Raw genomic sequence first — 27387 nt, forward strand, 5'->3', positions numbered from 1 at the left:
TTGGAACAAAATATAGGTATGGATGTCATTAAATAAATCAATTTTAACAATGTATGATATGCTGCTGTGGCTCTATAACAATAAAAGGACAATATCAGGGACAAACCTACTGCATCCTAAGTGGAGTTTAGTTGAAGACAAGGTCTTCTTGTGGTGTTGTTGGGTTTTTCAGAGTACTTTGTAGTCACTAGAACAGTAACAACAGTGCATGGTATGCTGCTATGAATCCAGATTATGCAAAGGAAATTATCACCAAAAAAAAACCTTTAGATCTGATGTGTACTTTACTTGAGGACTGTTGGAACAAAATATAGGTATGGATGTCATTAAATTAATCACGACTAATTTTGACAATGCATGATATGCTGCTGTGGCTCCATAACAATAAAAGGACAATATCAGGGACAAACCTACTGCATCCTAAGTGGAGTTTAGTTGAGGACAAGGTCTTCTTGTGGTGTTGTTGGGTTTTTCAGAGTACTTTGTAGTCACTAGAACAGTAACAACAGTGCATGATATGCTGCTATGAAGCCAGATTATGCAAAGGAAATGATCACTAAAAAAAACCTTCGAGATCTGATGTGTACGTCAGTCTTTGGAAGAAAATTTTGGGTTGGATGTCATTGAATAAATCATGACTAATATTGACAAAGCATGATATGCTGCTGTGGCTCTATAACAATGAAAGGACAATATCAGGGACAAACCTACTGCATCTTAAGTTCAATTTAGTTTAAGACAAGGTCTTCTTGTGGTGTTGTTGGGTTTTTCAGAGTACTTTGTAGTCACTAGAACAGTAACAACAGTGCATGATATGCTGCTATGAATCCAGATTATGCAAAGGAAATTATCACCAAAAAAAACCCTTTAGATCTGATGTGTACTTTACTTGAGGACTGTTGGAACAAAATATAGGTATGGATGTCATTAAATTAATCACGACTAATTTTGACAATGCATGATATGCTGCTGTGGCTCTATAACAATAAAAGGACAACATCAGGGACAAACCTACTGCATCCTAAGTGGAGTTTAGTTGAAGACAAGGTCTTCTTGTGGTGTTGTTGGGTTTTTCAGAGTACTTTGTAGTCGCTAGAACAGTAACAACAGTGCATGATATGCTTCTATGAATCCAGATTATGCAAAGGAAAATATCACCAAAAACCCCTCTAGATCTGAAAAGTACTTTAGTTGAGGACTGTTGGAAAAACAAAATATCTTTTGATGTCATTGAATAAATCACGACTAATTTTGACAATGCATGATATGCTGCTGTGGCTCTATAACAATAAAATGACAACATCAGGGACAAACCTACTGCATCCTAAGTGGAGTTTAGTTGAAGACAAGGTCTTCTTGTGGTGTTGTTGGGTTTTTCAGAGTACTTTGTAGTCGCTAGAAACAGTAACAACAGTGCATGATATGCTTCTATGAATCCAGATTATGCAAAGGAAATTATCACCAAAAAAAAAAACCCTCTAGATCTGATGTGTACTTTACTTGAGGACTGTTGGAACAAAATATAGGTATGGATGTCATTAAATAAATCACGACTAATTTTGACAATGCATGATATGCTGCTGTGGCTCTATAACAATAAAAGGACAATATCAGGGACAAACCTACTGCATCCTAAATGGAGTTTAGTTGAGGACAAGGTCTTCTTGTGGTGTTGTTGGGTTTTTCAGAGTACTTTGTAGTCGCTAGAACAGTAACAACAGTGCATGATATGCTTCTATGAATCCAGATTATGCAAAGGAAATTATCACCAAAAACCCCTCTAGATCTGAAAAGTACTTTAGTTGAGGACTGTTGGAAAAACAAAATATCTTTTGATGTCATTGAATAAATCACGACTAATTTTGACAATGCATGATATGCTGCTGTGGCTCTATAACAATAAAAGGACAACATCAGGGACAAACCTACTGCATCCTAAGTGGAGTTTAGTTGAAGACAAGGTCTTCTTGTGGTGTTGTTGGGTTTTTCAGAGTACTTTGTAGTCGCTAGAACAGTAACAACAGTGCATGATATGCTGCTATGAATCCAGATTATGCAAAGGAAATGATCACAAAAACAACAACATCTAAATCTGATGTGTACTTTAGTTAATAACTGTGTCTTTGTAACAAAATTTAGGGTTGGATGTCCCTGAATAATTTGTGACTAATTTTGACAATGCATGATATGCTGCTGTGGCTCTATAACAATAAAAGGACAATATCAGGGACAAACCCACTGCATCCTAAGTGGAGTTTAGTTGAGGACAAGGTCTTCTTGTGGTGTTGTTGGGTTTTTCAGAATACTTTGTAGTCGCTAGAAACAGTAACAACAGTGCATGATATGCTGCTATGAAGCCAGATTATGCAAAGGAAATTATAACCAAAAAAAAAACCCCACTAGATCTGATGTGTACTTTACTTGAGGACTGTTGGAACAAAATTTAGGGTTGGATGTCATTGAATAAATTACGACTAATTTTGACAATGTATGATATGCTGCTGTGGCTCTATAACAATAAAAGGACAATATCAGGGACAAACCTACTGCATCCTAAGTGGAGTTTAGTTGAAGACAAGGTCTTCTTGTGGTGTTGTTGGGTTTTTCAGAGTACTTTGTTGTTGCCAGGACAGTAACAACAGTGCATGATATGCTGCTATGGATCCAGATCATGCAAAGGAAATTATCACAAAAAAAACCTTCGAGATCTGATGTGTACTTTAGTCTTTGGAAGAAAATTCAGGGTTGAATGTCATTGAATAAATTACGACTAATTTTGACAATGCATGATATGCTGCTGTGGCTCTATAACAATAAAAGGACAATATCAGGGACAAACCTACTGCATCTTAAGTGGAGTTTAGTTGAAGACAAGGTCTTCTTTTGGTGTTTTTCAGAGTACTTTGTTGTCGCCAGGACAGTAACAACAGTGCATGATATGCTGCTATGAATCCAGATTGTGCAAATGAAATGATCACAAAAACAACAACATCTAAATCTGATGTGTACTTGAGTTAATAACTGTGTCTTTGTAACAAAATTTAGGGTTGGATGTCCCTGAATAATTTGTGACTAATTTTGACAATGCATGATATGCTGCTGTGGCTCTACAACAATAAAAGGACAATATCAGGGACAAACCTACTGCATCCTAAGTGGAGTTTAGTTGAAGACAAGGTCTTCTTGTGGTGTTGTTGGGTTTTTCAGAGTACTTTGTAGTCGCTAGAACAGTAACAACAGTGCATGATATGCTGCTATGAAGCCAGATTATGCAAGGGAAATTATCACCCAAAAAAAACCCTCTAGATCTGATGTGTACTTTACTTGAGGACTGTTGGAACAAAATATAGGTATGGATTTCATCAAATAAACCACGACTAATTTTGACAATGCATGATATGCTGCTGTGGCTCTATAACAATAAAATGACAACATCAGGGACAAACCTACTGCATCCTAAGTGGAGTTTAGTTGAAGACAAGGTCTTCTTGTGGTGTTGTTGGGTTTTTCAGAGTACTTTGTAGTCGCTAGAACAGTAACAACAGTGCATGATATGCTTCTATGAATCCAGATTATGCAAAGGAAATTATCACCAAAAAAAAAAACCCTCTAGATCTGATGTGTACTTTACTTGAGGACTGTTGGAACAAAATATAGGTATGGATGTCATTAAATAAATCACGACTAATTTTGACAATGCATGATATGCTGCTGTGGCTCTATAACAATAAAAGGACAATATCAGGGACAAACCTACTGCATCCTAAATGGAGTTTAGTTGAGGACAAGGTCTTCTTGTGGTGTTGTTGGGTTTTTCAGAGTACTTTGTAGTCGCTAGAACAGTAACAACAGTGCATGATATGCTTCTATGAATCCAGATTATGCAAAGGAAATTATCACAAAAAAAAACCTTTGAGATCTGATGTGTACTTTACTTGAGGACTGTTGGAACAAAATCTAGGTATGGATGTCATTAAATTAATCACGACTAATTTTGACAATGCATGATATGCTGCTGTGGCTCTATAACAATAAAAGGACAACATCAGGGACAAACCTACTGCATCCTAAGTGGAGTTTAGTTGAGGACAAGGTCTTCTTGTGGTGTTGTTGGGTTTTTCAGAGTACTTTGTAGTCACTAGAACAGTAACAACAGTGCATGATATGCTGCTATGAATCCAGATTGTGCAAATGAAATGATCACAAAAACAACAACATCTAAATCTGATGTGTACTTGAGTTAATAACTGTGTCTTTGTAACAAAATTTAGGGTTGGATGTCCCTGAATAATTTGTGACTAATTTTGACAATGCATGATATGCTGCTGTGGCTCTATAACAATAAAAGGACAACATCACGGACAAACCTACTGCATCCTAAGTGGAGTTTAGTTGAGGACAAGGTCTTCTTGTGGTGTTGTTGGGTTTTTCATAGTACTTTGTAGTCGCTAGAAACAGTAACAACAGTGCATGATATGCTGCTATGAAGCCAGATTATGCAAATGAAATGATCACAAAAACAATAACATTTAAATCTGATGTGTACTTTAGTTAATAACTGTGTCTTTGTAACAAAATTTAGGGTGATATGTCCCTGAATAATTTGTGACTAATTCTGACAATGCATGATATGCTGCTGTGGCTCTATAACAATAAAAGGACAACATCAGGGACAAACCTACTGCATCCTAAGTGGAGTTTAGTTGAAGACAAGGTCTTCTTGTGGTGTTGTTGGGTTTTTCAGAGTACTTTGTAGTCGCTCGAACAGTAACAACAGTGCATGATATGCTGCTATGAATTCAGATTATGCAAAGGAAATTATCACTAAAAAAACCTTCGAGATCTGATGTGTACTTTACTTGAGGACTGTTGGAACAAAATATAGGTATGGATGTCATTGAATAAATCACGACTAATTTTGACAATGCATGATATGCTGCTGTGGCTCTATAACAATAAAAGGACAATATCAGGGACAAACCTACTGCATCCTAAGTGGAGTTTAGTTGAAGACAAGGTCTTATTGTGGTGTTGTTGGGTTTTTCAGAGTACTTTGTAGTCGCTAGAACAGTAACAACAGTGCATGATATGCTGCTATGAAGCCAGATTATGCAAAGGAGATTATCACCAAAAAAAAACCCTCTACATCTGATGTGTACTTTACTTGAGGACTGTTGGAACAAAATATAGGTATGGATGTCATTAAATAAATCACGACTAATTTTGACAATGCATGATATGCTGCTGTGGCTCTATAACAATAAAAGGACAACATCAGGGACAAACCTATTGCATCCTAAGTGGAGTTTAGTTGAAGACAAGGTCTTTTTCCGGTGTTGTTGGGTTTTTCAGAGTACTTTGTAGTCGCTAGAACAGTAACAACAGTGCATGATATGCTGCCATGAATCCCGAACGTACAAATTACTGTTTTGCAGGACGTTGTGTCGCAGGTTTATTCCAATTAAGATTTCACAGGTGCTCTTTGTCTGTCCTGAACAGTTTCAAATGTTAAATATTACCTGAGGATGATACGAGAGAGGGGGGGGGGGGTCCCCCCCTTTTCTGTCTAATCTCCATACAAAGCACAGGAAATTAATTAAGCATGCCATTTACACGGGTGCCTAATTGGCCGGGGTGCATGTTGAAGGGAACGTAAAAATGAATAATGCGCCAGCGCGTCTCCGAGCCTCATTAAAGGATGTGCCCACCTGGCCTTGGCGGCCCCTCGGTGACAGTGCCGCCAGGACGGGGGCGGGAAGAACAAAAAATTAATAATAAAATAAAAAGGTCACTTTTGGAAGGAGAACTGTCATCAAATCGTAAAAAAAAGGTTTATTTTTTTCCTTTTCTGACTGAATGTGCTGAGGATTAAGCGGTGGTTTGACCTTGGGAGACAACGCCTCCAAGCAAAATAACAAAAACATCATTTAAAGATATATATATATATTTTTTTATAGCAAATACGTCGTCTCTATTTGCCAAACATGAAGTAGGCTTCCACCACAATGCAGGCCAGACACAAACACATAATTGACAAGGTGATGCTCGCGTGCTGACTTTTACTCAGTGGAAGGTAGATGTAAGCTGCACACTGACTACTCTTAAAAAAGGAGCTCTCTATGGTATTGTGTATTGAGAAGGTAGAAGACGGCTCCTGACCTCGGTGATGCGGGGGTTGGTGCACTTGACGTTCTTGCTGGACAGATTGAGCCAGCGCGTGGTGTAAGGGTTGGTGGGGGGGCAGTGGCGCCGCAGGGTGCACTTGCCCTCGCCGCTGCACCAGCCGCACTGGAACTTCCTGTCGGCCTTCAGACACACGCCGCAGCTGTCCCGCTGAGCCGCACACTTGTACAAGTGCACTGCAAGCAGAATTGACTTGGTTTGAGTTACTCCGTGTATAAACTATTAATAATGCATGTAAAACAACTAAAGTACTATTATATATACATATACAGTATATACTATATATATATATATATTTGTATACATACAGTCGTGGTCAAAAGTAAAGAAAATGATGTCATGGCTGTCTTGACTTTCCAACTATTTCTAAAACTCTTATTTTTTTGTGATGTAGTGATTGGAACACATACTTGTTGCTCACTAAAAACAATCATGAAGTTTGCTTCTTTTATGAATTTATTATGGATCTACTGAAAATGTGAGCATTCATATATATATATATATATATATATATATGCTCACATAAATATATTGACACACACACACATACATACATATATAAATATAAATATATATATACGTATATATATATATACATATATATATATATATATATATATATATATATATATATATTTATACATATACATTTATGTGTATATATGTGTGTATATATAATATATATACACACATATATATGGATTTCTATATATATATATACATACATATATATGCTCACATAAATATATTGACACACACATACATACATATATAAATATATATGTATATATTTATATATATATGTATATATATATATATATATATATATATATATATATATATATATATATATATATATATATATATATATATATATATATATATACATGTGTGTATATATATGTGTGTGTATGTATATGTATATATATATATATATTTATACATATACATTTATGTGTATATATGTGTGTATATATAATATATATACACACATATATACATATATAAGGATTTCTCTATATATATATACATACATGTATATGCTCACATAAATATATTGACACACACATACATACATATATAAATATATATGTGTGTATATATGTATATATATATATATGTATATATATATATATATATATATATATATATATATATATACATGTGTGTATATATATGTGTGTGTATGTATATGTATATATATATATATATATATATATATATATATATTTATACATATACATTTATGTGTATATATGTGTGTATATATAATATATATACACACAGATATACATATATAAGGATTTCTATATATATATATACATACATATATATGCTCACATAAATATATTGACACACACATACATACATATATAAATATATATGTGTATATATGTATATATTTATATATATATATATGTATATATTTATATATATATATATGTATATATTTATATATATATATATATATGTATATATATATATATATATATATATATGTATATGTATATATATATATGTATATATGTATATGTATATATATATATGTATATATATATATATATATATATATATATATATATATATATGTATATATATATATATATATATATATATATATATATATATATATATATATATATATATTAGCTGAGATAGGCGCCAGCGCCCCCCACGACCCCGAAATATATATACACACACACACACACACACACACACATACTATATATATATATATATATATATATATATATATATATATATATATATATATATATATATATATAAAACATTAATATTAAATCAAATTAAAGACAGACATTTATCATTTATTCTTGTAATTTTACAGTTATAGTTTTCTTTACTGTTTTTATTGTAGTATTATAAAAAAACTTTATTATTGTATTTCATAAACATGTATTATTTTTTGGAATAAAAAAAATGGACGTTGATGGTTATTAATAGCTGTCAAGGGGAATAATTGCTTATCACATACGACAAATCCACATACTATTCCAAATGTGCTGGAGTATGGTACAGTACCGTACAGTACAGTACAGTACTGTACGGTACTGTACGGTACAGTACAGTACAGTACAGTACAGTACCGTACAGTCCATTACGTGCCTCCACTCACCTTGAATGTCCTCCGGGTTGTCAATAATGAAGTTGCCGTTCCAAACCACAGAGAAATCCACGGGCAGCTCACTGATCTTCATGCCCTCGTACAAATACTGCAAACAGGAAGTGGGTCACTAGTACACTTCTTATGCCCAAGTTACATCATCACACCAAGTTACATCATCACACCAAGGAACAGGACAGCCTTATTTCCACCTTGGACGTCAGGCAGCGAAGGGGGGAAAAAAGCAGGGAGTAAAACGTCTTTGGATTGGAATCCTGCTGGGATGCAAATATTAGCCCACAAAGGAGGAGAACAAAATGTTTTGGTGACCGAAATATATTTGCGAGGCCATTTTCAAGTTAAAAAGTTCAAGTACCAATGATAGTGGGGTGAGATTTGACCGCTGCATTTGACCCATCCCCTTAGTCACCCCCTGGGAGGCGAGGGGAGCAGCGAGCAGCAGCGGTGGCCACGCCCGGGAATCATTTTGGGTGATTCAACCCCCAATTCCAACCCTTGTTGCTGAGTGCCAAGCAGGGAGGTAACGGCTCCCATTTTTATAGTCTTTGGTTTGAACTCACAACCTACCAATCTCAGGGCAGACACTTTAAGCGAACGGGCACATACAGTTGATAGACAGTCGCGATAGTCATTCGGATCACAAGTTGTTGACAGTAGCCTATCTAGGTAGCCTGGTGTTAACGAGACTGTGATTGGATACTCACTTGCCACTCCAAAGTGATTATCCGATCACGAGTTGCAATTTACGCCGTAGCCATACCCGGCCAGCGGAGAAATCAGCGGCACTCACTTTTTTAGCCCACAAAAGAGGAGGACAAATTGTTGATTAGGTGGCAGATATGTACTTGCGAGGCCATTTTCAAGTTAAAAAGTCAAAGTACCAATGATAGTGTGGTGAGATTTGTCCGCTGCATTTGACCCATCCCCTTGTTCAACCCCTGGGAGGTGAGGGGAGCAGCGGTGGCCACGCCCGGGAATCATTTTGGGTGATTTAACCCCCAATTCCAACCCTTGTTGCTGAGTGCCAAGCAGGGAGGTAACGGATCAGATTTTTATAGTCTTTGGTATAACTCGGCTGGGGTTTGAACTCACGACCTACCGATCTCAGGGCGGACACTTTAAGCGAACGGGCACATACAGTTGATAGACAATTGTGATAGCCAATCAGATCACAAGTTGTTGACAGTAGCCTATCTATGTGGTGTTAACGAGACTGTGATTGGATACTCACTTGCCACTCCTAAGTGATTATCCGATCACGAGTTGCAATTTACTGAAGTTGCGCCGTAGCCATACCCGGCCAGCGGAGAAATCAGCGGCACACACTTTTTTATCCCACAAAGGAGAAGAACAAAACGTTGATTTGGTGGCAGAAATATATTCGTGAGGCCATTTTCAAGTTAAAAAGTTAAAGTACCAATGATAGTGGGATGAAATTGGTCCTCTGCATTTGACCCATCTCCTTGTTCACCCCCTGGGAGGTGAGGGGAGCAGTGAGCAGCAGCGGTGACGCGCCCGGGAATCATTTTGGGTGATTTAACCCGCAATTCCAACCCTTGTTGCTGAGTGCCAAGCAGGGAGGTAACGGCTCCCATTTTTATAGTCTTTGGTTTGAACTCACAACCTACCAATCTCAGGGCAGACACAATAAGCGAACGGGCACATACAGTTGATAGACAGTCGCGATAGTCACTCGGATCACAAGTTGTTGACAGTAGCCTATCTAGGTAGCCTGGTGTTAACGAGACTGTGATTGGATACTCACTTGCCACTCCAAAGTGATTATCCGATCACGAGTTGCAATTTACGCCGTAGCCATACCCGGCCAGCGGAGAAATCAGCGGCACTCACTTTTTTAGCCCACAAAAGAGGAGGACAAATTGTTGATTAGGTGGCAGATATGTACTTGCGAGGCCATTTTCAAGTTAAAAAGTCAAAGTACCAATGATAGTGTGGTGAGATTTGTCCGCTGCATTTGACCCATCCCCTTGTTCAACCCCTGGGAGGCGAGGGGAGCAGTGAGCAGCAGCGGTGGCCGCGCCCCGGGAATCATTTTGGGTGATTTAACCCCCAATTCCAACCCTTGTTGCTGAGTGCCAAGCAGGGATGTAACGGATCAGATTTTTATAGTCTTTGGTATGACTCGGCCGGGGTTTTAACTCACGACCTACCGATCTCAGGGCGGACACTTTAAGCGAACGGGCACATACAGTTGATAGACAGTCGCGATAGCCAATCAGATCACAAGTTGTCGACAGTAGCCTATCTATGTGGTGTTAACGAGACTGTGATTGGATACTCACTTGCCACTCCAAAGTGATTATCCGATCACGAGTTGCAATTTAGCCGTAGCCATACCCGGCCAGCGGAGAAATCAGCGGCACTCACTTTTTTAGCCCACAAAGGAGGAGAACAAATTGTTGATTAGGTGGCAGATATGTACTTGCGAGGCCATTTTCAAGTTAAAAAGTTCAAGTACCAAAAATAGTGTGGTGAGATTTGTCCTCTGCATTTGACCTATCCCCTTGGTCACTCCCTGGGAGGTGAGGGGAGCAGTGAGCAGCAGCGGTGGGCACGCCCGGGAATCATTTTGGGTGATTTAACCCCCAATTCCAAACCTTGTTGCTGAGTGCCAAGCAGGGATGTAACGGATCAGATTTTTATTGTCTTTGGTATGACTCACGACCTACCGATCTCAGGGCGGACACTTTAAGCGAACGGGCACATACAGTTGATAAACAATTGTGATAGCCAATCAGAGCACAAGTTGTTGACAGTAGCCTATCTAGGTAGCCGAGTGTTAACGAGACTGTGATTGGATACTCACTTGCCACTCCAAAGTGATTATCCGATCACGAGTTGCAATTTACTGAAGTTGCGCCGTAGCCATACCCGGCCAGCGGAGAAATCAGCGGCACTCACTTTTTTAGCCCACAAAGGAGGAGAACAAATTGTTGATTAGGTGGCAGATATGTACTTGCGAGGCCATTTTCAAGTTAAAAAGTTCAAGTACCAATGATAGTGTGGTGAGATTTGTCCGCTGCATTTGACCCATCCCCTTAAGTCACCCCCTGGGAGGCGAGGGGAGTAGTGAGCAGCAGCGTTGGCCGCGCCCCGGGAATCATTTCGGGTGATTTAACCCCCAATTCCAACCCTTGTTGCTGAGTGCCAAGCATGGAGGTAACGGCTGCCATTTTTATAGTCTTTGGTTTGAACTCACAACCTACCAATCTCAGGGCAGACACAATAAGCGAACGGGCACATACAGTTGATAGACAGTCGCGATAGCCAATCGGATCACAAGTTGTTGACAGTAGCCTATCTAGGTAGCCTGGTGTTAACGAGACTGTGACTGGATACTCACTTGCCACTCCAAAGTGATTATCCGATCACGAGTTGCAATTTACGCCGTAGCCATACCCGGCCAGCGGAGAAATCAGCGGCACTCACTTTTTTAGCCCACAAAGGAGGAGAACAAATTGTTGATTAGGTGGCAGATATGTACTTGCGAGGCCATTTTCAAGTTAAAAAGTTAAAGTACCAATGATAGTGTGGTGAAATTTGTCCTCTGCATTTGACCCATCCCTTTGTTCACCCCCTGGGAGGCGAGGGGAGCAGTGAGCAGCAGCGGTGGCCACGCCCCTGGAATAATTTTGGGTGATTTAACCCCCAATTCCAACCCTTGTTGCTGAGTGCCAAGCAGGGAGGTAACGGGTCACATTAATATAGTAATAGTGCCATTCCGTCTTTTAGTTATCCATAGCGTTTCTACTCGTATGGTTTCGTAATTCGTCGCTCCAAGCAAAATTTGGATGTTTTTACAATACAACTACAACAATTCTTATTTGTAAACCGTCCCGCGTGTGAAATCTGTCAGATATTTGTACATGCTATTGTAATGTAGTCAAGCTAGGGTTGTTAGCATCGGCTAATACGCCAACACGTTCACGGGTGTTTGTGTGGGTATTGTTAAACTTGGTGATGCAAGGCGCTCGCCCCCGCCGAGACGGGTACAACCACACCACATCAGCTCACCCTTTAGAGCACAGCTGGAACTTTTCTTCATTTATATTGAGCGATTTAAAAGACTAATATCGTGATTTTCAGCCCTCGTCACACATGCGCTATTGTTGACATCAAATAGCTTGTTTTAGTGAGCACTCCTGTCATATAGATGATCTTTGGAAGGGGGGGGGGGGGGTGTCCTACCGAGCTGTTCTGGCACTGCACGCTGGAGCTGTTGAACCTCAGGGCGGTGACCCGGTGGCTGACCCCCTGGATGTGGAGCACACACTCGTAGCCCCGCTGGCCCGACTGCGGCTGTGGTAGGTTCTTGGCCTTCAGCGTGATGGGCCTCACCTCCCCCGCCGGGATCAGGATCTCCTCGGAGCGCACCAGCTGGGGACAGTCCTGCGGGACGGACACAGAGAGGAGGGCGGCGGCGCCGAGCAGACGGCGTGTTGAGTGACGGGGCGGGAGAACGCAGGCACAGGTGGCGTCTCGTCGGAATAAAACCGCTTGTTTTATAGTCCGACCATAAGGCTTGAACTGTACTAAGTATTTCGATGGTTGGAATCTGGGCTTTTGGATCATATACCAATTATTATGGTCATCTAATTAGTTACTATGGTCATCTAATTAGTTACTATGGTAATCTAATTAGTTACTATGGTCATCTAATTAGTTGCTATGGTCCTCTAATTAGTTACTATGGTCATTTAATTAGTTACTATGGTCATCTAATTAGTTGCTATGTCATCTAATTAGTTACTATGGTCATCTAATTAGTTACTATGGCCATCTAATTAGTTACCATGGTCATCTAATTGGTTACTATGGTCATCTAATTAGTTGCTATGGTCATCTAATTAGTTGCTATAGTCATCTAATTAGTTACTATGGTCATCTAATTAGTTGCTATGGTCATCTAATTAGTTACTATGGTCATCTAATTAGTTACTATGGTCATCTAATTAGTTGCTATGGTCATCTAATTAGTTGCTATAGTCATCTAATTAGTTACTATGGTCATCTAATTAGTTGCTATGGTCATCTAATTAGTTGCTATAGTCATTTAATTAGTTACTATGGTCATCTAATTAGTTGCTATGGTCATCTAATTAGTTACCATGGTCATCTAATTAGTTACTATGGTCATCTAATTAGTTACTATGGTCATCTAATTAGTTACTATGGCCATCTAATTAGTTACCATGGTCATCTAATTGGCTACTATGGACATCTAATTAGTTGCTATGGTCATCTAATTAGTTGCTATAGTCATCTAATTAGTTACTATGGTCATCTAATTAGTTGCTATGGTCATCTAATTAGTTACTATGGTCATCTAATTAGTTACCATGGTCATCTAATTGGTTACTATGGTCATCTAATTAGTTGCTATGGTCATCTAATTAGTTGCTATAGTCATCTAATTAGTTACTATGGTCATCTAATTAGTTGCTATGGTCATCTAATTAGTTGCTATAGTCATTTAATTAGTTACTATGGTCATCTAATTAGTTGCTATGGTCATCTAATTAGTTACCATGGTCATCTAATTAGTTACTATGGTCATCTAATTAGTTACTATGGTCATCTAATTAGTTGCTATGGTCATCTAATTAGTTGCTATAGTCATCTAATTAGTTACTATGGTCATCTAATCAGTTACTGTTGTCATCTAATTAGTTACTATGGTCATCTAATTAGTTACTATGGTCATCTAATTAGTTGCTATGGTCATCTAATTAGTTGCTGTGGTCATCTAATTAGTTACTATGGTAATCTAATTAGTTGCTATGGTCATCTAATTAGTTGCTATGGTCATCTAATTAGTTGCTATAGTCATCTAATTAGTTACTATGGTCATCTAATCAGTTACTGTTGTCATCTAATTAGTTACTATGGTCATCTAATTAGTTGCTATGGTCATCTAATTAGTTACTATGGTCATCTAATTAGTTGCTGTGGTCATCTAATTAGTTACTATGGTAATCTAATTAGTTGCCATGGTCATCTAATTAGTTACTATGGTTATCTATTAGTTACTATGGTCATCTAATGAGTTTCTATGGTCATCTAATTAGTTACTATGGTCACCTAATCAGTTACTATGGTCATCTAATTAGTTACTATGGTCATCTAATTAGTTGCTATGGTCATCTAATTAGTTACTATGGTCATCTAATTAGTTACTATGGTTATCTAATTAGTTACTATGGTCATCTAATTAGTTACTATGGTCATCCAATCAGTTACTGTTGTCATCTAATTAGTTACTATGGTCATTTAATCAGTTACTATGGTCATCTAACTAGTTACTATGGTCATCTAATTAGTTACTATGGTCATCTAATTAGTTACTATGGTCATCTAATTAGTTACTATGGTCATCTAATTAGTTGCTATGGTCCTCTAATTAGTTACTATGGTCATTTAATTAGTTACTATGGTCATCTAATTAGTTACTATGGTCATCTAATTAGTTGCTATGGTCATCTAATTAGTTAATATGGTCATCCAACTAGTTACTATGGTCATCTAATTAGTTACTATGGTCATCTAATTAGTTACTATGGTCATCGAATTAGTTACTATGGTCATCTAATTAGTTACTATGGTTATCTAATAAGTTACTATGGTCATCTAATTAGTTACTATGGTCATCTAATTAGTTACTATGGTCATCTAATTAGTTACTATGGTCATCTAATTAGTTACTATGGTCATCTAAATAGTTGCTATGGTCACCTAAATAGTTGCTATGGTCATCTAATTAGTTACTATGGCCATCTAATTAGTTACTATATTCATCTAATTAGTTACTATGGTCATCTAATTAGTTGCTATGGTCATCTAAATAGTTACTATGGTCATCTAATTAGTTACTATGGTCATCTAATCAGTTACTGTTGTCATCTAATTAGTTACTATGGTCATCTAATTAGTTACTATGGTAATCTAATTAGTTACTATGGTTATCTAATTAGTTACTATGGTCATCTAATTAGTTGCTATGGTCATCTAATTAGTTGCTATGATCATCTAATTAGTTACTATGGTCATCTAATTAGTTGCTATGGTCATCTAATTAATTGCTATGATCATCTAATTAGTTACTATGGTAATCTAATTAGTTACCATGTTCATCTAATTAGTTACTATGGTCATCTAATCAGTTACTATGGTCATCTAATTAGTTACTATGGTCATCTAATTAGTTACTATGGTCATCTAATTAGTTACTATGGCCATCTAATTAGTTACTATATTCATCTAATTAGTTACTATGGTCATCTAATTAGTTGCTATGGTCATCTAAATAGTTACTATGGTCATCTAATTAGTTACTATGGTCATCTAATCAGTTACTGTTGTCATCTAATTAGTTACTATGGTCATCTAATTAGTTACTATGGTAATCTAATTAGTTACTATGGTTATCTAATTAGTTACTATGGTCATCTAATTAGTTGCTATGGTCATCTAATTAGTTGCTATGATCATCTAATTAGTTACTATGGTCATCTAATTAGTTGCTATGGTCATCTAATTAATTGCTATGATCATCTAATTAGTTACTATGGTAATCTAATTAGTTACCATGTTCATCTAATTAGTTACTATGGTCATCTAATCAGTTACTATGGTCATCTAATTAGTTACTATGGTCATCTAATTAGTTACTATGGTCATCTAATTAGTTACTATGGTCATCTAATTAGTTACTATGGTCATCTAAGTCACAGCAGCTCAGATTGCGGCGATTTCTGAACTAAATCACAAGATGGATCACATCATGGAGAAGCTTGCTGAAAAGGAGAATTGAATTGATTTACATGGATGAATAGAACAGACACGTCATTGTTTTATCTGCTCGCGGAAAACAAACATCCTAAACTACGATTTGACTCCCTCAAACGGCCTTGACGCTGTGGAAACAGGACCAGGCCGTTCAGAAAACACCTCAACGATGGACGCTTTTGACCTCCCTCCCTCCTCAACGACACTTGGAGCGGATGTTTTAAAAAAAAACAACTCAATGTTTATATTTGTCGCCTATACTGTATAAAACTACAGAATAACAAACACGGAAGCTCCAGTTTTACACCAGGACCCCTTTTATTTCCGTTTGTTTCCAAAATATCCGCTCCACCACTTCTGCTCTTAGTGCCTTCAAAATAAGAGCTGGAGGCACATACTGTATAACAGCTTACAGCAGGAACGTAACATCACAAAGAGGCGAGTCCATAAAAATGGGTTATAGTAGTATCGACTAGATACGCTCTTGTACTTGGTATCATTACAGTGGACGTCATGTGTAGATCCACCCGTGGCGTTTGTTTACATTGTGACGGCGGTGAGCTATTGTATCCTCCTACGGCGTGTAGTGACTTGTAAAAAAACGTACTTTATTTGTTGCCATGGAGGTGAGGAATAGTGATTTAGAAGTAGCTAAAACACTGTGGATGGACGTTAGCCGTTAGCTAGCTAGCTATGTTTTAAAGCAGCTTTTCCTGAGGGTGTTTCAGTGTTATAACTTCACCTTTATCTTTACTTTTTACACCAAACTGCGTCCATTCTCCCTTTTCTGTCTACACACTGTGTCTGTTGTAAGTACTCTGTGTGTGTGCGCTGCCGAACATGCTCCTCTGCTGGTAAAACCAACAATACCTCGACGACGCGAACCGGTTCTTTTCAAAAAGAGTATAGTACCATTTTTGATAAATTAATACCGCGATACTATACTAGTACAGGTATACCGTACAAACCTAGTCCAAATGCAAACAAAAAAGAGGTAAGCGTCATGCTATTGTTAGTTAGCATGCTAGCCCAACACAGATGTCACCTCACTTCTCCAATAATGTGGCTTTCTCAAGATAGTCAAACTACCATTTTTTGGGGGGGATGTAACTAACATGAGTTAAAACGATTAAGGCAATCAACACATTGTGCTTCGAGTAAAAGCCGTGCTACGGCTAGGTAGCTAATGCTAACTTGACAAGACAGCAAGTTAAATGAAAAACAGAATTTTTGTCAACTTGGTCCCGAAAAACGTTCTTTATCTTTACTTTTTACACCAAAATGCGTCCGTTCTCCCTTTTCCTGTCTACAAGCTGTGTCTCCTTGTAAGTACTCAGTGTGTGCGCACTGCCGAACATGCTCCTCTGCTGGCAAAACCAACAATGGCACGACGCCGCAAAACGGGTCTTATCAAAAATAGTATAGTCTCGTTTTTGATTCATTAATACCGCGATACTATACTAGTACCGCTATAAAACTCTAGTCCTAATACAAACAAAAAAGAGGAAAGTTATTGTTAGCATGCTAGCCCAACACAGATGTCACGTCACGCTAGCTAGCCGTACACTTCTCCAATAATGTGGCTTTCTCCAGATACTCAAACTACCTTTTTTGGAGGGGACAAAACTAACAAGAGTTGCGACGATCAAGGCTATCGACACATTCTGCTTCGATTAAAAGCCGTGCTATGGCTAGGTAGCAAATGCTAACTTGACAAGACAGCAATTTAAATGAAAAACACAATTTTTGTCAACATGGTCCCCAAAAACCTTGTTTATCTTTACTTTTTACACCAAAACGCGTCCGTTCTCCCTTTTTCTGTCTACACCTTGTATCTGCTTGTAAGTACTCGGTGTGCGCGCGCTGCCGAACATGCTCCTCTGCTGGTTAAACCAACAATATCTCGACCACGCGAACCGGTTCTTTTCAAAAAGAGTATAGTACCATTTTTGATTAATTAATACCGCGATACTATACTAGTGCAGGTATACCGTACAAACCTAGTCCAAATGCAAACAAAAAAGAGGTAAGCGTCATGCTATTGTTAGTTAGCATGCTAGCCCAACACAGATGTCACCTCACTTCTCCAATAATGTGGCTTTCTCAAGATAGTCAGACTACCTTTTTTGGGGGGGATGTAACTAACATGAATTAAAACGATTAAGGCAATCAACACATTGTGCTTCGAGTAAAAGCCGTGCTACGGCTAGGTAGCTAATGCTAACTTGACAAGACAGCAAGTTAAATGAAAAACAGAATTTTTGTCAACTTGGTCCCTAAAAACGTTGTTTATCTTTACTTTTTACACCAAAATGCGTCCGTTCTCCCTTTTTCTGTCTACAGCTTGTATCTGCTTGTAAGTACTCAGTGTGTGTGTGCTGCCGAACATGCTCCTCTGCTGGTTAAACCAACAATATCTCGACCACGCGAACCGGTTCTTTTCAAAAAGAGTATAGTACCATTTTTGATTAATTAATACTGCGATACTATACTAGTACAGCTATACCGTACAACCATAGTCCAAATTCAAACAAAAAAGAGGAAAGCGTCATGCTATTGTTAGTTAGCATGCTAGCCCAACACAGATGTCACCTCACTTCTCCAATAATGTGGCTTTCTCAAGATAGTCAAACTACCTTTTTTGGAGGGGACAAAACTAACAAGAGTTGCGACGATCAAGGCTATCGACACATTCTGCTTCGATTAAAAGCCGTGCTATGGCTAGGTAGCTAATGCTAACTTGACAAGACAGCAAGTTAAATGAAAAAATAATTTTTGTCAACTTGGTCCCCGAAAACGTTGTTTATCTTTACTTTTTACACCAAAATGCGTCCGTTCTCCCTTTTTCTGTCTACAACTTGTATCTGGTTGTAAGTACTCGGTGTGCGCGCACTGCCGAACATGCTCCTCCGCTGATCAAACCAACAATGTTACGTCGACGTGAAGCGGTTCTTTTCAAAAATAGTATAGTACCGTTTTTGATTCATTAATACCGCGATATTATACTAGTACTGATATACAACCCTAGTCCAAATACAAACAAAAAAGAGGAAAGCTACTGTTAGCATGCTAGCCCAACACAGATGTCATGTCACGCTAGCTAGCCGCTCACTTCTCCAATAATGGGGCTTTCTCCAGATAGTCAAACTACCTTTTTTGGAGGGGACAAAACTAACAAAAGTTGCGACGATCAAGGCTATCGACACATTCTGCTTCGAGTAAAAGCCGTGTTACGGCTAGGTAGCTAATGCTAACTTGACAAGACAGCAATTTAAATGAAAAACAGAATTTTTGTCAACTTGGTCCCCAAAAACCTTGTTTATCTTTACTTTTTACACCAAAACGCTTCCGTTCTCCCTTTTTCTGTCTACACCTTGTATCTGCTTGTAAGTACTTGGTGTGCGCGCGCTGCCGAACATGCTCCTCTGCTAGCTAATGCTAACTTGACAAGACAGCAATTTAAATGAAAAACTGAATTTTTGTCAACTTGGTCCCCAAAAACCTTGTTTATCTTTACTTTTTACACCAAAATGCTTCCGTTCTCCCTTTTTCTGTCTACACCTTGTATCTGCTTGTAAGTACTCAGTGTGTGTGTGCTGCCGAACATGCTCCTCTGCTAGCTAATGCTAACTTGACAAGACAGCAATTTAAATGAAAAACTGAATTTTTGTCAACATGGTCCCCAAAAACCTTGTTTATCTTTACTTTTTACACCAAAATGCGTCCGTTCTCCCTTTTTCTGTCTACACCTTGTATCTGCTTGTAAGTACTCGGTGTGTGCGTGCTGCCGAACATGCTCCTCTGCTGGCAAAACCAACAATGTCACGGTAAAATCCCGACCCCAACACTGGGTTAGACTTAGGTTTGAGACTACAGCTGGGGTTTTGAGATATGGCAACACCATTTTTTCTTTTGTCAAAGAAGATGTTTGACGGAGGCAAGATGCTAACACGGCGCTACGTAGCGCGCTAGCGAACAGCGTTTGATTACTGACCTCCGAGGCGTTGACTCGTCCCTCCTGGAAGGAGCAACTGGAGGGGTCGTGGGTGCACAAGTTGCGGTACTTGCACCAGTGGCAGCGGAAGGCGCTGTTCACACACGACAAACACCTGCATGGGACACACACACACATGCACACACATACACACACACAGAGAGAGTGTGAGAGTGGCACAAAAATATGTTAATCTATAACAATCTACAAGATTAATATAGGTTTCCTCTCTCTCTTCCCCTCCATCTTTCGGTATTCCTTTTTTTTTTTCATTTATTTTTTTTATTATCTTTCTAGTTATCATTATTTATACGTATTGTTGATCATGTTCATGATCAATAGCGCTTTTTCTATTGGTATTTGTATTGGTCCAGTTTTAGTGTAAAAATGCTCATTGTCATTTCTATATTATTATTTATTTCACTAACTGCTTCTTTGCAATCACTTTTACATCATATTTGTATATATCGTATGCGCTGGTGTTGTTCTTTTGTTGTTGTTGTTTATGTTGTTATTGTTGTTTTTGTCTCTCTGTCTAATCCCCCTCTTATCCCCACAATTTCCCCCTCCGTCTTCATTTTTTTTTTCTTTCTATCCCCCGGCTGCACCAAATGATAATATAAATACATTTAATAAAGTCAAATTCAAAAAAGGCAACAAGAAAGGTATCCTACACTTCTCTTTTTCTACATCAACTATATGATTTGCCTGAGAAGCTGGACAGGACAAAAAAAAAAAAAAAAAGAGAGAGTGGCACAAAATTGGCCGTCACGCCACCGAGGAAAATGATCCCAAGTGGACACCTGCTGTTGTCGTGTCCCGGTTCTTGGCTCTGGACCTGACAGCATCAGGGTCAAGTCCTTCATGCAAGGATGTTTACGTTCCACCCATTTTTTTTTTTTTTTTTGTCGTGATGGAGGACTGTGGACAGTAATCAGAAGAAATAGGACACTTGTGCAGTTTCAACCTGCAATTATCATTAGCGCTATATTGTGTGTGTTTGTGTGTGTGCGTGTGTGTGTGTGTTTGTGTGTGTGTGCATGCGTGCGTTCTTGTATTTCTACCCTTCTTCAGACATCAAGAAGGAAAAAAATGTATGTATATATATATACATACATACATACATATATATACATATGTATATACGTATATACATATATACAGTATGTATATGCATATATAAACACATATTTACATACACATATATGTGTGTGTATATATAAACACACATATATGTATATGTATACACATATATATGTATACATATATATGTATGTATATATAAATATATCTATACATATACATACATATATATACATATGTATATACGTATATACATATACACATATATACAGTATGTATATACATATATGCATACATGTATACACACATATTTACATATATACATACACATATGTGTGTGTATATATAAACACACATATATGTATATTTATATACATATATATGTATATATGTATGTATACATATATATGTACGTATATATGTATATATCTATATACACACATATGTGTATATATACATATATGTACATGTATACATACATATATGTATGTATATATGTATACATACGTATATATATATATGTATACATACACATATAAGTGTATATACATATATATCTACTGTATGTATATATGCATATATATACACACATATATGTATATATATATATAGACACATATATGTATATGTTTACATACATATATACATACATATATGTGTATAAATGTTTGTGTATATATATATATATATATATATATATATATATATATATATATATATATACACACACACACACACACACCCACACCCACACACGTATGTGTATATATGTATGTATACATATATACACACACACACACACACACACACACACACACACACACACACACACACACACACACACACACACACACACACACACACACACACACACACACACACACACACACACACGTATGTGTATATATGTATGTATACATATATATACATATATATATACACACATATATGTATATGTTTACATACATATATACATACATATATGTGTATAAATGTCTGTGTATATATATATATATATATATATATATACATATACACACACACACACACATGCACACACGTATGTGTATATATGTATGTATACATATATATATATATATATATATATACATACATTGGTATATGTATAAAAATACATATATATGTATGTATATATGTATATATACACATATTTATGTATATGTACATATATACCACTTCATACAGTGCAATACTTTTATTTTTCTATTTCTGCAATAGTAACTCCTCCCTACTTTGTAATATTGACATTTATGCAATAGTAACCACTTCATACTTTGTAACACTTGCATTTCTCCAATAGTAACCACTTCATACAGTGCAATATTTATACTCTTACACTGATTACATGTCATAATGTACAATATTCATACTTATTATGTTGTACAATTGCATAGTGACATTCTAGAATATTCTACATTGACAAATGTACACTTATGGAGCTTGTGGGAAAAAAAGAAACACACTTTCATGCATTTCCCAGTAAAGTGCCACAAAGACTGCACCTATTGCCATATAAGGACTTCCTGCAATCAGTGGGTGATTAGCCACACTGTTTTTGTTGGGGAGACACTCACAGTTGGTGGACGCTGCAGTTGTAGAACTTGACCTCGGTGCTGATGAGCATCTGCCGGGTCTCCTTTGAGTTGAGCCTCAGTTCCACGCCCGACCAATCTGCAGACAGCAAGAAGACCCCAAGATGACAACTTCTTCACCGCGTCTTTAAACACAACCAAGAAGCCTTCAAAAGGTGGATTTGTGTTTGCAATTATCATATTCAGGATGGTATTTTTCCCCCAAAAGGGACAAATCGTCTTATATTCATGATCGGGTTGGAGATAAACGGCCTCATCTCCCAAGCAGGTCAGAGCTTTTCTTCCTGTCACTCACACAGACACACCTCTAAATTCACTCACAGTCAACAAAAATACGTCGGGAAGTGTTTACAAGTCATTTAAAATAGTTTCATCATTATCGAGAGCAGCGAGCATGAATCAAGATGATATCAAACACTTTGTTGTGACCATTAAATGAACACATTATAACGGGACTGTCTGCGAATGGAGCCTGTAGTTACAACTGCGTACGGTACATACACACCCGCTCAGCCAGAGGATAAGAAGACTTAGGAACTGTCGCTACATTTCTCAAGTAGTCCTGAGTTGGTTTAAAAAAAAAATTTAAAAAATCGACTAAAGACTAATTTTGTCAGGTTCAAACACCGATGACATCTATCAAACAAGACAAGAAGCAAGGAGTTCAACAGAGACAGAATTCATCCATCCATCCATCAATTTTTTTCTACTGCTTGTCCCTGCTTTTCGGGGATTTTAAAATCCCCCGAAGAGCAGGGAAACCTGAATACATACATATGTATTAGCTTGCTAGCTTGTGTGCGCTCTGGCTTCCCGAGACTCTTATTTTGTTAGCGCAGGCGGGGCGAAGCAGGGCTTTTATTGTGAAGACAGAAACTGTGCGGTTTTCACGGCGGGTACGGCGTGGGTGTCAGTCGGCATAAAAAGTGTTTCTCGCCTTCCTGTCGGTCGTTTTTTCTTAATTATGATCTGGCAGCAGCCAGCGTCATCTCACAAGACCCCGTGGCGTCTTGGTGAAGGTTGATGATCGCTCATTTTTAGGTCTATTTTTTTTAAATGACTGGCTAGCGATGGACTGACACACCCTCCACCATCCACTGACACACCCTCTGCCATCCACTGACACACCCTCTGCCATCCACTGACACACCCTCCACCATCCACTGACACACCCTCCACCATCCACTGACACACCCTCCACCCTCCACCATCCACTGACACACCCTCCGCCATCCACTGACACACCCTCCACCATCCACTAATACACCCTCCACCCTCCACCATCCACTGACACACCCTCCACCCTCCACCATCCACTGACACACCCTCCACCATCCACTGACACACCCTCCACCATCCACTGACACACCCTCCACCACCCACTCACAAACCGTCAACCATCCACTGACACACCCTCCGCCATCCACTGACACACCCTCCGCCATCCACTGACACACCCTCCGCCATCCACAGACACACCCTCCACCACCCACTCACAAACCGTCAACCATCCACTGACACACCCTCCACCATCCACTCACACACCCTCCGCCATCCACTGACACACCCTCCGCCATCCACTGACACACCCTCCCCCATCCACTGACACACCATCCACTGACACACCCTCCACCATCCACTGACACACGCTCCCCCATCCACTGACACACCCTCCACCATCCACTGACACACCCTCCACCATCCACTGACACACCCTCCACCATCCACTGACACACCATCCACTGACACACCCTCCACCATCCACTGACACACGCTCCCCCATCCACTGACACACCCTCCACCATCCACTGACACACCCTCCATCATCCACTGCCACACCCTCCACCATCCACTGCCACACCCTCCACCATCCACTCACACACCCTCCACCATCCACTGACACACCATCCACTGACACACCATCCATTGACACACCATCCACTGACATACACCCTACACCATCCACTGACACACCCTCCACCATCCACTCACACACCCTCCACCATCCACTCACACACCCTCCACCATCCACTCACACACCCTCCACCATCCACTCACACACCCTCCACCATCCACTGACACACCCTCCACCATCCACTGACACACCCTCCACCATCCACTCACACACCCTCCACCATCCACTGACACACCCTCCACCATCCACTGACACACCCTCCACCATCCACTGACACACCCTCCACCATCCACTAACACACCCTCCACCCTCCACCATCCACTGACACACCCTCCACCCTCCACCATCCACTGACACACCCTCCACCATCCACTGACACACCCTCCGCCACCCACTGACACACCCTCAACCATCCACTGACACACCCTCCACCATCCACTGACACACCCTCAACCATCCACTGACACACCCTCCACCATCCACTGACACACCCTCCACCATCCACTGACACACCCTCCACCATCCACTGGCACACCCTCCACCATCCACTGACACACCCTCCACCACCCACTCACAAACCGTCAACCATCCACTGACACACCCTCCGCCATCCACTGACACACCCTCCGCCATCCACTGACACACCCTCCGCCATCCACTGACACACCCTCCACCACCCACTCACAAACCGTCAACCATCCACTGACACACCCTCCACCATCCACTGACACACCCTCCGCCATCCACTGACACACCCTCCGCCATCCACTGACACACCCTCCCCCATCCACTGACACACCATCCACTGACACACCCTCCACCATCCACTGACACACGCTCCCCCATCCACTGACACACCCTCCACCATCCACTGACACACCCTCCACCATCCACTGACACACCCTCCACCATCCACTGACACACGCTCCCCCATCCACTGACACACCCTCCACCATCCACTGACACACCCTCCATCATCCACTGACACACCCTCCACATCCACTGCCACACCCTCCACCATCCACTGCCACACCCTCCACCATCCACTCACACACCCTCCACCATCCACTGACACACCATCCACTGACACACCATCCATTGACACACCATCCACTGACATACACCCTACACCATCCACTGACACACCCTCCACCATCCACTCACACACCCTCCACCATCCACTCACACACCCTCCACCATCCACTCACACACCCTCCACCATCCACTGACACACCCTCCACCATCCACTGACACACCCTCCACCATCCACTGACACACCCTCCACCATCCACTCACACACCCTCCACCATCCACTGACACACCCTCCACCATCCACTGACACACCCTCCACCATCCACTCACACACCCTCCGCCATCCACTGACACACCCTCCACCATCCACTGCCACACCCTCCACCATCCACTGCCACACCCTCCACCATCCACTCACACACCCTCCACCATCCACTGCCACACCCTCCACCATCCACTGACACACCCTCCACCATCCACTGACACACCCTCCACCATCCACCGACACACCCTCCACCACCCACTGACACACCCTCCACCACCCACTGACACACCCTCCACCATCCACTGACACACCCTCCACCATCCACTCACACACCCTCCACCATCCACTGACACACCCTCCACCATCCACCACTAGCTGGCCATCCAGGTAATGACCACCCTTGCATGAGACGATGACATCACTCTGCTCAGCCCTATGCTGCTCACGGCCACCAGGGGGCAGCATTGCAGTCAGGGTGATACTGGGGGTGTTAAAGTACTTGTCAACGATCACAATAAGATGCTCTGCAGGGGACAACAGTGCGTGTAAAGCTCTGCAGTCATCGTGGCATGACGACACGGCATTAAAGTGAAACCAAAACAACAAACTCGGGTGTAATGGTGTGCTTACACCTTCAGCAAGGCAGCGTTCTGCCAGCTTGTCTGTTCTCCGTAAAACACTCTCATCTATCAACACGGGAATACTCACTCCATAAATACAGCAAGTGTGTGTGTGTGTGTGTGTAGGAGGCAGGCGTGACCCACAATGCCCTGCTCTCTCCACAGCACCTGTTGGGAATCAGACTCCGGTTTCGAGTGTGCTGGAAAAAGCGTGTGACCTTGAGGATTCTAATCCTAGGGCAGCCTCGCCAACCTCGGTTGTGTCTTTTATTCTTATTTTTTTAATTAAACTAACCCTAGTTTACAAGTGTCCATTAGACATTGCTTGGGCTACATAACTGCTGGTCTGCCAGAGCATAAGAGGACATACAGAGATGGATCAGAACTGGGTTTGTACAGTATAGCGGTACTAGTATAGTATCGAGGTACTGATGAATCAGAAACGGTACTATACCCTGTTTGAAAAGTACCGGTTCCCCATTTAATATTATTTTTTAACAGGCATTTTTAAGTGACATTGCTGCGAGTTTCCCGGGAGATTCCGGAATTTCAGTACCTCTCCTGAAAAACTCCCGGGGCAACCATTCTCCTGATTTCCACCCGGACAACAATATTGGGGGCGTGCCTTAAAGGCACTGCCTTTAGCGTCCCCCACAAACTGTCGTCACATCCGCCTTTCCTCCATAGAAACAGCGTGCCGGCCCAGTCACATAATATATGTGGCTTTTAC

General features: G+C 40.0%; 1 protein-coding gene across 1 annotated transcript in view; it reads right to left on the bottom strand.

Annotated features, from left to right (window-relative positions):
* The window catches only part of plxna2 (plexin A2), an 801241-nt gene that overhangs the window by 163526 nt on the left and 610328 nt on the right, over positions 1-27387 (bottom strand). Inside the window, exons 8-12 of the mRNA XM_061902603.1 lie at positions 22808-22904; positions 20130-20244; positions 12539-12739; positions 8321-8417; positions 6160-6359 (exon numbers count right to left, since the gene is read on the bottom strand). Of these exons, the coding sequence (XP_061758587.1) occupies positions 6160-6359; positions 8321-8417; positions 12539-12739; positions 20130-20244; positions 22808-22904 (710 nt within the window). The remainder of the gene's footprint in view (positions 1-6159; positions 6360-8320; positions 8418-12538; positions 12740-20129; positions 20245-22807; positions 22905-27387) is intronic.

Source organism: Nerophis ophidion, linkage group LG06 (genome assembly GCF_033978795.1).
Source record: "Nerophis ophidion isolate RoL-2023_Sa linkage group LG06, RoL_Noph_v1.0, whole genome shotgun sequence".
In the NCBI taxonomy this organism is placed as follows: domain Eukaryota; kingdom Metazoa; phylum Chordata; class Actinopteri; order Syngnathiformes; family Syngnathidae; genus Nerophis; species Nerophis ophidion.